Source organism: Microtus pennsylvanicus, chromosome 3 (assembly GCF_037038515.1).
Source record: "Microtus pennsylvanicus isolate mMicPen1 chromosome 3, mMicPen1.hap1, whole genome shotgun sequence".
Taxonomy (NCBI): Eukaryota; Metazoa; Chordata; class Mammalia; order Rodentia; family Cricetidae; genus Microtus; species Microtus pennsylvanicus.
In genome coordinates this window covers 121562745-121577524 of record NC_134581.1, presented here as the reverse complement: position 1 = coordinate 121577524, position 14780 = coordinate 121562745, and the positions used below count along the sequence as shown (strand labels likewise).

Here is a 14780-nt window from a genome sequence, read left to right as displayed (position 1 = left end):
AGATTCTTCCTTCCCCGTTTAGTATTGGTGTCACCATTATTACTACACTTTCCAAAAATCTACAATCTCCAAGATTTTAATGATAAAACTACTGCACATTGTTGTGCAGAACACAAACAGCAACCTACCCTTTTCCGGAGCTTTTCTGCAGCATCCAGCTCAGCCTTGATTGCTTTGTCGAATTTGTTCAGAAGTTTAGGCTTCTTTTTCTTAACTGAAAGAGAGAGAGAAATGTTTTCCATTTAATTTGGTTTTCTGTCAAGGCGGTTATGAGAAGGCATGTTTTGCTATCCATGGAATTGAAGGAGCAAGAATATTCTAGTTCACTTTCAATCAGTGAACAGAGAGCCAGTAACACCTAGGAAAACACTGCCATCCTGTGGGCTATCCTGCACTACATGCCAAACTGAATGTAGACACCATTCTGACCAAGTCAGTGGGTGAACTTCACCCACAGTTCATGCCCACTTCCTAATTATCCTGGTTACTTAAAATCTCCTTCACGTTACTAGACCCCGTCTAGTAGCCAGCAAGCTTGGCTCTCATGGTTGTCATTGCTTTGGGATGTCATGAGCCATATTCATGCTTGACAGAAAAACCCATGACAGGAAGTCACAACTACCCTATAGATTCCATGCTTCTGCTAAATGTGAATACCACAGGCTCCCTTCTTATTCCAAGCACTATTTCTTAGGCCAATTTCTCCATAAAATGACTTTCCTTATGCTTCTTGGCTGAAAATACTCCCATGCTTTCATTCAAAGCCACGTGGCTGATAAAACCTCCCCATACTGGATACTGCTCAGTTTGCTAACTCTCTCCCTGCCTAGTTCTTCTTCCAGAGACTTTCGTCTTCTGCCCAGCCTCGTCTCTCTTCTACCGCAGCAAACCTGTCTCTTTGATGGTTCTTCCCTCTCTTGCTCCCACCCTGAAGAACTAGAGCTATTCTCTTGCCATATTCATGCCTGTAATTACGTAGTCCAAATCACAGACTCCTGCAGGGTGATACCATGTCTTAAACCAAGGCTGAGTCTTGTCTTATCGCTTATTTATCAAGTGGTTTGGGGCCCTCTGCAAACCAAGACCCTTCTCCTAGAAGGATGCTCCACTCTTCAGGATTAAGGGCAGGGCCTGCTGGTGCACACTGGGTAATGACCCTGGAATACCCAGGTGCACTCAATTCCCTGGGAACCCAGATTGTCAAAGGCAGAAGCTTTAAGGATACTGCAGAAACTGACAGATAAAGAAACTGGATACAACAGGATAAATGAGAACAATCCAAAGATAAATTGTTTTCTTTTTCATTAAACTTACAAACTTCTTAACCTTCACCTTGTTCTGAGAAAGAGCAGGAGACACTCTGATTCCCCAAGAGTCCATGCATGCACCCACAGACCCTTGTCTTCAGCCCAAGAAATGAGTCCTTTCTCTGTCTCACTTGCTAGCTGTTCTAGGCTCCATCAGCATCTAAGAGTGTTGAAGTCTCTGCCGTTTCACAGCTGACCAACCAACCCTTCCAAACCTCAGTCTACCCACTTCTGCTCACCCTCCTCTCTCCAACCTCGTGGTGGTACATTTCCACCTACTCTCTCAGCGCTCTGGCTTCCTCACCTAAAATGTGGGTAAGGACAGATCTTCCAGAGGGGAAAGTCAGCAGTTAAAGGATGGTGGCAAAAGTCTGGGACTCAACTCTTATCATGGCTAACAGCATACAACACATATATATGCATACATACATACATACATACACATGCATACATGCCATGGAGGGTTCTAAACCCGAGTCACTTTCCTGCTTTAAAATGGGGGGAGGAATAGAATATGATAATTAAATCAAGGTTGTTCATGAGGCACTTAGCACAAGCTAGACGCAGAAATCACTTTATCGGACAAAAACCTAGGTGCAGGGAATAATCATTGTCTCTGGCATCCTTTAGAGTTACTGTTTGTAAACGCTGGTGTCCAGTGTGGACCAAACCTCAGCTGTGGAGTCTTGGCTAATGCTGGGTCACAGGGGCCTCTCTCTTTCTGCTACTTCCAATAAACAGGTGAGAAGTTGCCTAAAAATGCTTAACCTCCTGCCCTCCCCAGGATAGAAGCTGTGAGTTATTGGTAAAGGGTTATGCCTGTGTATCTGAGTCTTAGCCCTTCACTGTCTTCTTGGACATGTGCCTGAAGGGAGCACAAATGTGGATTAGACAGACGGACTCAGAAGAGCGCAAGCCTAGAAAGCTGCCTGACCTCCTCACACACGGGGTGAATCAGAAGAGTGCACACTCAGCCGAGCTGATCACTCATGGAGGAGGCTCCCACCCTGGAAAACTAAAGCTATTCTGTTACCCAGAGTGGGAGAGCACCCCCAGTTCTGGAGCCCACCATGAAGAAATCCAGTATTCTGTTACCCAAGCCCCATCTTTCAATCATCTCTCCTCAGAAATAAAGCTGAAATTTTAAGTATTTCAAATCTCATTATTTACAGACTGAAAATGACTGCTCAGGTCTTCATCTGGTTTGTTTCCTTCCCCCTTCTCACCTCTACCACTCCTAACAGTGATGAAAACTGTTTAAAAGAGACATCGAAATATTGCCAAACAATGGGACTTCACGGCATATTGTATGTTAGCATAGATGCGGACATAGAAATAAAACCAGTTCGGGGTGTGGAATGGTGGCCACAGGAGCTCCTGTCTTATCATCTCAGCGAAGACTTACATCTCTTGTGTCAGCAGGGTGACAGGGGGCCTTCCAGGAAAGACCGCATGAACCTGAGGGCAGGCTTCACTGAAAGTGTTGTAGGTCTTCCCAATGTGTCCTGTGTCACCAGGCATGGAGTTCAAGTTAACATGAGATTTATTTAGGAAAAGAATGATTGGCAGTTTAGGGCACCCAGAACAGTCTACAGTAAAATGAAATGCCCACTAAAGAGTCACATATAAGTACCCTAGTGCTTCAATACTTCTATAGCAGCACAAAAATAGACAAAATATCAAAAAACCTCATAGCATCCACTGCCAAGAAAGCAGCCTGCCCCAGTTTTCATCCTAAATTGAAGTTTTAGCCAATCAAGGCTATTTTTATTTTTAAATGTTTATAAGCATGGAGAAGCTTTAATGGCAATAAAAGTTCACCCCATCCTTATTCTGGAGGCCAATGAACAAGGTGTCAGAATGATGAGACCTGGTTCCTGTAAAGATAGGACTTGCAAACTCTCTTATGCTCCCTGTACCTCAGTTTCCTTACTTACAAAGGAGAGTTTGGAATGGCTTTCCAAAGACCTCTTTGCCTCCAATTTTCCTTGATTTCAATAATGTTAGCAGAATTCATTCCCCACACCCCATGGTCTAGGGATTAAACCACAAGAATAATGCACCCCAGAAACATGCTCTACCCACTTCTCTTTCTACTATTTTGAGCCAAGTTATCTTTAAATTTCCCAAAGCTACATTTGAGCTCATTCTGTACACCAGGCAAGTCTGGATGTTGTAACCCTCCTGCCTGAGCTGCCTAAGGTCGATTGTAGACCTGCACCACCATGGTCAGCCTCTGAGCCTTTCAAAGGAGAAACATAAGGGACTGGGAAAGATGGTTATTTTGTTGAGTTTGGATAACTTAAGATGGCTCATGAGGATTTTGTCTACATTATAAGAAGACTTTTATTTTTCAATCTTTGTCAATAGAAGTCTTTTTCCAAAAGTACAAAGAAAGAAAATGAGGCAGCTGTACTTCAAATCCTTGATTTCGTATTTGATCCTCCTGCTTCCAATACAGGCTGGTAATAAACATGAGCCACCAGGCCAGGTTTTACAAAGTACAGGGATCAAGACTGAGCCCAGGGCTTTCTACATGCAAGGAAAGCACTACCAAATGAGCTATACTCTGGGCCTCTAGTATTCTTCTTGTTTTGGTTATGAAACAAAGGTCTTACTCTGTAGCTTAGGCTCGCCTTGAACTCTGCCTAAGATGATCTTCCTACCTCAGCCTCCTAAGTCTCCTGGCTTTACCAGGTGCTTGTTATTACACCAGGGAAATTCTTTGTTGATACATAGCTGGCATTTATTGAGTGCTTAATTGGTTAAACACACGTCCCTTACCCAGGATACATATTCTGTAAACAGTGGAGCCAAGACTGGGTCTCGGGTTGTCCCCAGTAGTCTGCAATGCCAGCATTCTTTACAATTGCCTCCTATCTCTGGCATCTGGCCCAGGCATTGGAAAAGTGGGTTGTTCGTGAGCTTTGATCATGATGGCAGAGTGGAATTAAGTATTAGTGTAAGTAGTGCATTGCACAATGGAACTAACTGAACTTTGCAATCCTGTCTCTAAAGATAAAGGGAGCTTTAAAAACCATAGTAATTTTCCTTCATTTGGTGTCTTAAGCACCCAGTTACATCACACAAACCCACTCTGGCTTAGTAGAAAGATGAGAGCATGGGGTTCACCGTTGCCACTTATGGGTGATTTAAAGTATCTGGCTAAGTCAGATATCTGGCTAAGTCTCCACCAGTGTATTGTGGCTATCTGACTCTGCCTACCTGCCATGGAAGATAGTGAGAGGCATGAAGTATCACACCGACATTAGTTACAATGTGGGCATCTGACCCCGCCTACCCACCATGGAAGATAGAGGCATGAAGCATCACACCGACGTTAGTTACAACTTCCACACACAGCATCTTAATTTACTTTAAAATTCTTCTATTTTCATTTATTTATATATTTATTTATTTACTGGCTTTTCAAGACAGGGTTTCTCTGTGTAACAGTCCTAGCTGTCCTGGAACTAGGTCTTGTAGACCAGGCTGGCCTCGAACACACAGAGATCCACCTGTCTCTGTCTCCCGAGTATTGAGATTAAAGCCGTGTGCCCCCACTGCCTGGCTTAAATTCTGCTTCTGAATTCAATGGAAATATGTGTGAACTACTGTCTTATTAGGGTTTTAGTTGCTGTGACAAAACCACCATGACCTAAAAGCAATTTGGGGAAGAAAAGCATTGCTGTTGGTCGCTGCAGGAAGTCAGGACAGGACTCAAACAGGGCAGGATCCCAGAGGCAGGGGCTGATGCAGAGGCCATGGAGGGGTGTTGTTTACTGGCCTGCTTCCCACAGCTTGCTCAGTCTACCTTCTTACAGAACCCCAAACCAACAAACAGCCCAGGGATGGTACCACCCACCGTGGGCTGGGCCCTCTCCTATTGATCACTAATAGAGAAAATGTCTTACAGCTGGATCTCATGAAGCATTTTCTCAGCTAAGGGTCCTTCCTCTGATGACTCCAGCTCACGTCAAATGGACACGCAAAATCACCCAGTACAGCTACGGTATTAGTAAATGTGTAAAGGTTTTTGTTTGTTTGTTTTTTATTAATTTCGGATTTGCTCTGCCGTCACACACTTCCCAGACAGAGCAGGTAGAGGTTTTGGCAACTCGTCTGACCCACACTCTACCTATGGAGCCACAGTGTACTTCTCATGCTCCCCAAACCCCTTTAGACTTTGAGATCCCTAATCCAAAATCCCACTCTGGGCAAGTGAGATGACCCACTGAGGGAGGCGCGTGCTACTCTAAGCCTGCTGATCTGAGTGTGAGCCACAGAATTCACAAGACAGGAGACGAGAAAGGACTCCTGCAAACTGTCCTCCGACCTCTACTCGTGTGCTGTGCTGTGACACCTTCTCCTATTAATATAATTTTAAAAATTCGGAAAAACTTGAAATATATTAAAAGGATAAGAAACAAAATAAAACCCAAATCTGAGATGCTTGGTTGTACAGGGCTATCCTTCCAGCCAAACTCTGCCATCTTGTATCATCCGGGTGGGCTTGCTTGCCAAAGAGCATCATAGCTGGGTTTGTTGCATGTTGACCTTCCCTTTTGGAGGAAGATGGGGCAGGATGAGTCATGGAACCCTCACCTGAGTATCCAGCCACCCCAACAAATTGTCTGCAACTCCACACTCATTACTTGTGGCCTTAGTGTCTCTGGGAGGGGCTAGAGGATACAGGTAGGGAGAGATGAATGGAGCAGACTCCATCCACACAGCTGCAGGAAAGCTATCATCCCTGTTGTGTGTAGACCTTGTAGTATGGATTCTCTAAGACCGTCCATGCACTTGTATGTGACCCCTCACCCATGGCGCTTAGTAAGTAATAATCTCAGTGATCTCAGGTGAAATCACAACTTGTAAGGTTAGGGTCTTACAAGGAGGGACACTGGTTGTTTTCATCTTCCTCAGGGAAGGAATTTCAGTAATGTGCCTGGAACAGAGCAGAAGTTCAAAACTTTCTGATCAACAATCTGATACTTCAACACTTACAAATTTGTTTCATGCAGAAAATTGTGAAGTATTTATGCTGTTAGTGTGATAAAATATACTGACAAAATCAGCTTGAAAATGGAGAGGTTCATTTGGATTCACAGTTCTAGGGTTCATCATGCAGGAAAGCACCACGGCTGGGAGGCAGGCTGTCAGCATCCTATGCTTCGTTATGGATGGAGCCATAGCCTGGGCTCCTGACAGCCTGACCATAGGAAGCAGAGAATGATGAATGTGTGCACTCTGCTCACTTCATCCTGTCTGTACAGTCCAGGAACCTGGCCTAGGGAAGGGTGACGCCCATGGGTGAATCGTCCCGTATCAATTAAAGTAATCAAAATACAGTCTCTGAGGTTTGTTATCCCAGGTGATTTTATAGCTTCTAGTGATGATAACCGAGATTAACCACCGAAACATAAATTAACTTCAGGCTATGTGAATTAAGTATAGATGAAATATAAATAAATTACATGACAAGACTTGAGTTGCATCCTCAAGGTATCTCTTTGAGTTTATGCAAATATTCCTAACGTTGGAAATCCAAAGCATTTCTAGTTCCAAATACTCCAAGCAAAAAATACTCAACGTGTACAAGCATTCATCAAGACTATTCATGCAAAATATTAGTGACTGGCTTTTATTACAGTAATTACCAAAGGTGGAATGTGATGAAAATTCATGAAAATAACTTTAATTTGAAAAGCAAAATACTTTATGGGAAAGAAATATGAGATTATACTACAGTATCCAAGAAAAAAAATGTGCTTTCCACCCAAGATGCAGGATAAAACTCACAGTTACGTCAAGCAATTTTACTACATTGATCGTGGTTAAAAAACAATTAAGACAAATACAACTAAACATTTTAATCTTCCTAACTTAAAATCAGAAGTTACATTTGATATTTCTAAAACAAAATCACTAGTAAATTTCAACATTAGAAATAACAAGATATGTGAGGAGGAGGAGACAGTGGGGAAAACCCCTAGAGAACCAATCCTACGTCAGGATCTTTGATGGAAAGATCCCTGCTGAGCACAGGACTAGCAGCCTGCATCTGGAGTGTTCCTAAGAGACCGGCAGGGAATGTGGGCTGGAGCCCTCTGCTGTTTTCTCTTTCCTTTAAAGGTAGGAATTGTGCAAGGTGTTCCCTATTGCTAAGCCTCCCACTGGTTCTGAAATCAGTCTGTTCGTACACTGAGAAACAGGCATGCTATTTGCTGTTGAGAAACCTAATCAGCAGACAGTCGTGGAAGTGCTCTGGGTAGGGGCCTTTGTTGTTATTACTGCTATATGATAAAGGAAAAATAATGTATCTGAGCCCAAAGCAACCCCTTCCAAGGCGTCAATCTGTAGGGCTACACACTTCCTAAGTATGAGTGGGAGAAGAGGTGTGTTTGCACCACTTCGGGAGCCTCTGACCTGCCAGCCTTCTACCGCAGTGTGACTGGATGGGTTGGGTGGACAGTGTCCCCTTCCTTGCCTCCTACAGTGGAGAAATAATGTACCTTTGTCCCCCTCAGAATTAAATACCAACTACAAACCAACAGGAGTCCAATATTCAAAGCTTACTCTGAACAGTGAACATAAATATTTTTTTTCAGCTGAGAGACACTAACACAATACAGTAAATGTTATATAAAGGGCAATTGTTTTCATCTGCCCCTTTGATGGAAAGGCTGTGAGATTCTGCTGTGAACATTCCGTGAAGCCAGCAAGTATTTCAGTTCATTAAATGGAGTTGGCTATCTCCCCATAGGATTATTTTAATAAATTATACATCATTCCCCTTCTACAGTAATAATCCTTTAACAGATGTGACCCCATATGTTAAATTAGAAATTTTAGACATTAAGTGATGTGTTTTTCTAGATGTAACAGAAGCCTCATCAGTGCCCAGGCAATCCAGACTCCTATGCACGGTCATTGTGAACACCATCTACATTCAGGAGGGAAGAGCTCAATCACCGCTTAACTCCAGAACCAGCTCAAATAGTCTTGGTCTTCTGGTTCTCTAACCATTAACTGAGTATCTAAGCAACAAAAATCAGAGCCAGGACTGCAGCCCCAGGGAAGCTCACATGCTCACACTGGGAGGGTACGGGTCCCATCCTCAGTAAGTAGATACATAGGGTGAGGGTGGCTTGAGGTACAAGCTCAGCATCAAACACAAGCATCAGATATAGGGAGAAGGCAGAAGAGCCAGCAGAACAAGTACAGGTCAAATAGCTCTATAATGTGGGTAAAATAGAGAGAGCCACCCATGTTAACAGCTCCCAAAGCATTACTGCTCAGTGTAATAGCTGCTGGTCATTAAAGTCAGATTTGTGGTCCCTAATTGCCAGCCTTGAAATTCTGTACAACATCCAGTTTCAAAGAGCAGAAACATGTGTAAGATGTATGTCAGAAAAGTATCTACCAGATTGCATTAATCTTGTTTAAACAGTTCTTAAAGGTACTTTAATTTTTGCTTCCTTTAATGTTTCTGTGAAATGGTCATTTCCCATGAATGTCACAACAATGCCCTTTCTATACTCTCCTAGCCTCGCTTTGCACCGATGTCTCTGGGAGAACCTAAAAGGAATAGGGAGCCAAGTCCCCCTGATGAGTAAACAGCAAGAGACTCTGAGGTCCAGCATCTCTCACACAGATAAAGGCAGAACTCTGAGGTCCAGCATCTCTCACACAGCTAAAGGCAGAACTCTGAGATACAGCATCTCTCACACAGCTAAAGGCAGAACTCTGACATACAGCATCTCTCACACAGCTAAAGGCAGAACTCTGAGATACAGCATCTCTCACACAGCTAAAGGCAAAACTCTGAGGTACAGCATCTCTCACACAGCTAAAGGCAGAACTCTGAGGTACAGCATCTCTGGCACAGCTAAAGGCAGAACTCTGAGATACAGCATCTCTCACACAGCTAAAGGCAGAACTCTGACGTACAGCATCTCTCACACAGCTAAAGGCAGAACTCTGAGGTACAGCATCTCTCACACAGCTAAAGGCAGAACTCTGACGTACAGCATCTCTCACACAGCTAAAGGCAGAACTCTGAGATCCAGCATCTCTCACACAGCTAAAGGCAGAACTCTGAGATCCAGCATCTCTCACACAGCTAAAGGCAGAACTCTGAGATACAGCATCTCTCACACAGCTAAAGGCAGAACTCTGAGGTACAGCATCTCTCACACAGCTAAAGGCAGAACTCTGAGGTCCAGCATCTCTCACACAGCTAAAGGCAGAACTCTGAGATCCAGCATCTCTCACACAGCTAAAGGCAGAACTCTGAGATACAGCATCTCTCACACAGCTAAAGGCAGAACTCTGAGATACAGCATCTCTCACACAGCTAAAGGCAGAACTCTGAGATCCAGCATCTCTCACACAGCTAAAGGCAGAACTCTGAGATACAGCATCTCTCACACAGCTAAAGGCACCGGCAGAGCATATTCCACCGGTAATGGTTTAGGAATTTACAAGACAGAGTTTCAGTAATTTTCATGGAATCATCTCACTATCAACAGGTTCTGTAGATCTGATAAATGTTACACAGCACAGCAGCGACTCCCTTTAATTTTTACATATTTCAAGATGGAAGTTCCGCGGGATTCACCATGTGTCTAAAACCAGTCGGATGATGGCAGTAAGAGGACTCTCTAGAGAGCCTTTCACATTTGCCCCTGAAAGTAAACATGAACACCTGATATTACACAAGTTATTAATCTTGGCTTTTAGGAGAGCTGATTGACAGGAGAGATGGACCACAGACCTTTGGCAAGCAACCCAACGGTGACTAAAATCTTGGTCTCTAGAAAATAAGAAATGCTTTTGCTTATTTGCGTACCAGAGAGAGGATAAAACGATTTCTGAAAGTTTAACAAATAGAAAAAAAGTACTTGTTTAACTTGTACATTTCTCACCATGAACAAATATGATTTTATTTGAGACTAGAACCAGAGACTTAAACCTGTAACTTGATATCATGAAGAAGCCAGTCATTACTATTCTAGAAAGAGGTACTGAAAATAACACCACAGTACAGGGGATATTTCTTTCACATACTAAAGTTATGATTAAGTGTAATGACAATCTTTTAAATATTTCATATAATACATGAGACAAAGGCAGACAGCATGCAGCAAGAAAGCAGGTGTTTTGGCGTTTTTGCAAGAGTGGGATTTTAAGGAGAAAAAGGTTGTCTGTGCTAGGGTGAGCTGCTAAATCCTGATTGGACATGTTAGCCAAATGAAATAATGAATTTTGATTGCTGGACCTTGGTGTTTTGTCTCAGGAACGAAGTCAGTGGCCAAATAAGGGAATGGACCTTGGAGGTCAGCTTTAGGAATGTAATCTAATGGTTTTTACCAAGGAGGAGAAGGGAAAAAGGCAAAGCCTGCTAGTTCCATGTTTGCCATGCTCAGGTCTGCTGGAGCCTTTCAACAGAAATACAACTCAACTATAAAGACACAAACCAGTTAAAAACAACTGGATGAGGAATGGAATGTTATTCTAATTGTAATCAAAAGGAGTCTGGAGTCTTTACGTGAATGTTCAAAGTCAATTTCAGGCCAATGAATATTACCGGAAATGAAGACGGCTATTTCATACTGAACCAAGAATTGATCCATAAGAAAGTATAATAATCTAAGTGCTTATTCACCTAGTAATAGAGCTACGAAATATATGAATTAATATCGACAAAACTATAAGAAGATTATAAGAACCTGCAAGCCCATTAGATAATTTGATAATTCAACTCAGAACATAATAGGACAAGAGAAGAACAATGTTCATATGAATACAAAAGACCTGTTGCTCCTAGGCCTTTTGGCTAAGACTAAGTGTAGAATACAGAAGACAGGAGCAACGAAACAATGCAACTTGACCTAGCAGGCATTTTTAGAACCATCCCCAGCAACAGCAACACATCACTGGAAAGGCAGAGTATTTCAAGTTTCTGCCTCACAGAAAGAAGAAGACGAACCAGAACGAAAGAGGAAGAGTGGGAAGAGTAGAGCTGAGAACAGATGCAAGGACCTACCAAGCACAACAGCAATAAAGCCATGAAACTGAAGATCATGCTAGGGTTAAATAAGTAAAACCCCACCCACCAGAACAATCGAGAGGAAAACGACAAATAGCCCCTGGGGAAGAGGCGGCACCACATAGTCTTGCAAGAGCACAAACAACGCTATGTAAATTAATTAAACAAAGAAGGTAAAATGAAACCAAATTCTAGAAAGTCACAAACTTAAAAAGGTAAGTCAAGGAGAATTAAGCTGAACACCTACGCCAATTAAAGAAATCAAACTTGTGGTTCAAAATCTTCCCACAGAAAAAATTCCAGGCCCAGTAAATCTTCATCGGAGAATATCATTAAGTATTTTGGGAAGTAACAGCACATAAATTCTTGAAGACAACAGCCTTTTTCTCAACTTACACCATGAGTCAGCATTACTCCTGAGACCAACAGCAGACAGAGACAGTACATGAAAGTATCACTAACAGCCAGAGTGCTTTACCAACGCAGGTGTAAACAATTCCAGGCAAACATTTGGCAAGCCCAACCCAACCAGACAAAGGAAAAGGTACAGAGAGGCTTAACTCTGAAATATATACTACTAGTCCAACATTTGAAAAATCAATTAACGCTGCTTATCATACTAACACAAAGATGAAAAATGGAAGAAATGTACAAGATAGGTATAATATCTGTTTTAAATACCGTGACAAAAATCCCAAACTCAAGATTAAAAAAGAAGAATACTAATAAAAAAAATAGGTGAAGTCTGAAGAAACACTTCTTCCAAGAGGAGATAGTATGAGAAAGTTCAATAAAAATGCTCAGAATCATTTGTCACCAGAAACACAAAAGTTGAAACCAAATGGGAAATGAACACAGACCTTTCAGAGTGGAGGCAGTGGCCAGCAGTAGCTATAAAACAAACGTTGGGAAGGATGGGGAAAGAACTGACAGTCTACAAAGAGAGTGTAAAATGAAGTTGTACATCCATGTGGATTAGCTTAGAAGTTTCTTAAGACATTAAGGATATACCATATAACCCAACCATCCCATTTCTATATATCCCAAGGAAAATGGAAACAGGTGTCTACACAATGACTTCTACACAGATTTCTTAATCTATCTGTCATGCTCAAAGCTGGAACTAATCCAAAGACCTGAACGTGGATGAATAAACACACTCTACTGTAGCAATAAAATTTCTAGTGCTTGTCAGTAAAAATGAGCTTTTATTACATACTGTTACATGAATCTCCAAATAATTGTTCAATGAAGTTCTACTCTCAAATCCTGCACACTCAGTAATTATACTAACTCAGAGTGCTGGGAAATGAAAGTGAATACACAGAGACTTGGTGGACCCGGGGCTGCCTGCATGTGGAGGATGGACCAGTGGTTGCCTGGGGTGTGGAGGATGAACCAGTGGTTGCCTGGGGTGTGGAGGATGGACCAGTGGTTGCCTGGGGTGTGGAGGATGGACCAGTGGTTGCCTGGGGTGTAGAGGATGGACCAGGGGCTGCCTGGGGTGTGGAGGATGGACCAGGGGCTGCCTGGGGTGTGGAGGATGGACCAGTGGTTGACTGGGGTGTGGAAGATGGACCAGTGGTTGCCTGGGGTGTGGAGGATGGACCAGTGGCTGCCTGGGGTGTGGAGGATGGACCAGGGGCTGTTAGGGGTGTGGAGGATGGACCAGGAGCTGTTAGGGGTGTGGAGGATGGACCAGTGGTTGCCTGGGGTGTGGAGGATGGACCAGGGGCTGTTAGGGGTGTGGAGGATGGACCAGGGGCTGCCTGGGGTGTGGAGGATGGACCAGGGGCTGCCAGGAGCTGTTAGGGTTGTGAATGAGCAGAAGAGCACAGGGAAACTAACTTCCTTGCTTTGACATTTGTGATAATTTCAGACTGAATTTAGACAGTTTCTCTGTCAACTAGATATCAAGAAAATTATTATAATAAACATAAAAACATAATTACAATGAGAGTATATATTTAAAAATTTAGACAAATTCTGAAGTGCTGGAGAGATGGCTCAATAGTTAAAAGCATATACTACTGCTCTTGTAACTCTAGCTCCAGGGGATCCAACACTCCATTCTACCCTCCATGTGTACCTGCACTTATGCACACACACACACACACACACACCGCACACACATACACACACCCCGCACACACATATACATACACACACATCCCATACACACACACACACACACACACACACACACACACACACACACACACCATTATTAAAAATAAATTTTATGACTCGAGAGATTGCTCAGAGGCTAAGAGCATTCTGTTCTTCCAGAGGTCCTGAATTCAAGTCCCAGCAACTACATGGTGGCTCACAAAGCACCTGTAATGAGATCTGGTGCCCTCTTCTGGCCTGAAGTGCTACATACAGGCAGAATACTCTACATAACTAATACATATTTAAAGGGAAGAAAGTATAATTCTTGATATCACATTTGAGCACTTTCCCTGGATAGCATTTAGGTTTCCATAGTCAATCTTAAGAACCTACATTTTGTTTATTGTCTTGGAGTGGAATCTAAAAACAGTCCTAAGTGTGCTATTGGTTCTGTCTGAAGTGCCGGAACTCCTCGCACAATTCTGTCAGATATGAGTGAGTTCTAAAATAAGTTTAAACACCTGTGCCCACTGCTGTGTGGTGAGAAATTCCAACACAAGATATGGCATATCCCTGAGCCATGACAACAGAGGCTCTGAAGAACTTGGGCATGCATTTACTGTGAGGGTAACAGAGTCAAACCCAGATCAAACAGAAACAGAAACCCACATGCTTCAGATAATGGGAAGGGGTGTCACTTCTACTTGGGTTAGTGCAAAAGGAATTTCGGAGGAATCTGATGTTTGGAGTCTTAAAACACACGTCTACTTTGGGGTGTGTGAGGGAGGAAAGTTGATTCCAAAGCAGAAGGAAAGTGCGGAGGTAGAATAGGAAGGAGGTTAAGTTCAAGGACTCAGAGAGACCATAGAGAGGCTTCCGGGATGCCAGGACAGGGTGAGTGAAGACCACAGCCACATGGCGGCCTGAAGCCAGATCATGTGTTTCTTTGACAAGGTCTTAGAGAAGAAAGATGGTATGGTGGTGCTGTGGTACTCGGCAGACAATATGGTGCTACTGTGGCTTTAATGGGTGTCCGTAAAGGGCCAGTTTGCAGCTTTTCTGGGACATGCATAAGCATGAATGATGAAGTAGTAGACAGAGCATTGAGATACGATGACCACAGGTGAAGTCAGAGGCCAAGAAGATGGCAGCAAAGGGAGAGGAACGATTAAATTCCTGGTATCAAAGGAATGACCAAATGTTAGAGGAAACACAGTATTGAAAATAAAATTCAATTTCCTATGTTTATACTCAGTCATGTTGTTTATCATAATGCTTTAGTGAGCCTGCTGTCACTTGGAGAGAAG

The 14780-nt window shown here is 42.9% G+C and overlaps 1 protein-coding gene across 4 annotated transcripts in view; it reads right to left on the bottom strand.

Annotated features, from left to right (window-relative positions):
• Positions 1-14780, bottom strand: part of Asph (aspartate beta-hydroxylase) — a 164911-nt gene that overhangs the window by 56290 nt on the left and 93841 nt on the right. For all 4 annotated transcript variants that reach the window (XM_075966995.1, XM_075966998.1, XM_075966996.1 and 1 more), the window contains one exon: positions 129-214. In XM_075966995.1, coding sequence (XP_075823110.1) covers positions 129-214 — 86 coding nt within the window. The remainder of the gene's footprint in view (positions 1-128; positions 215-14780) is intronic.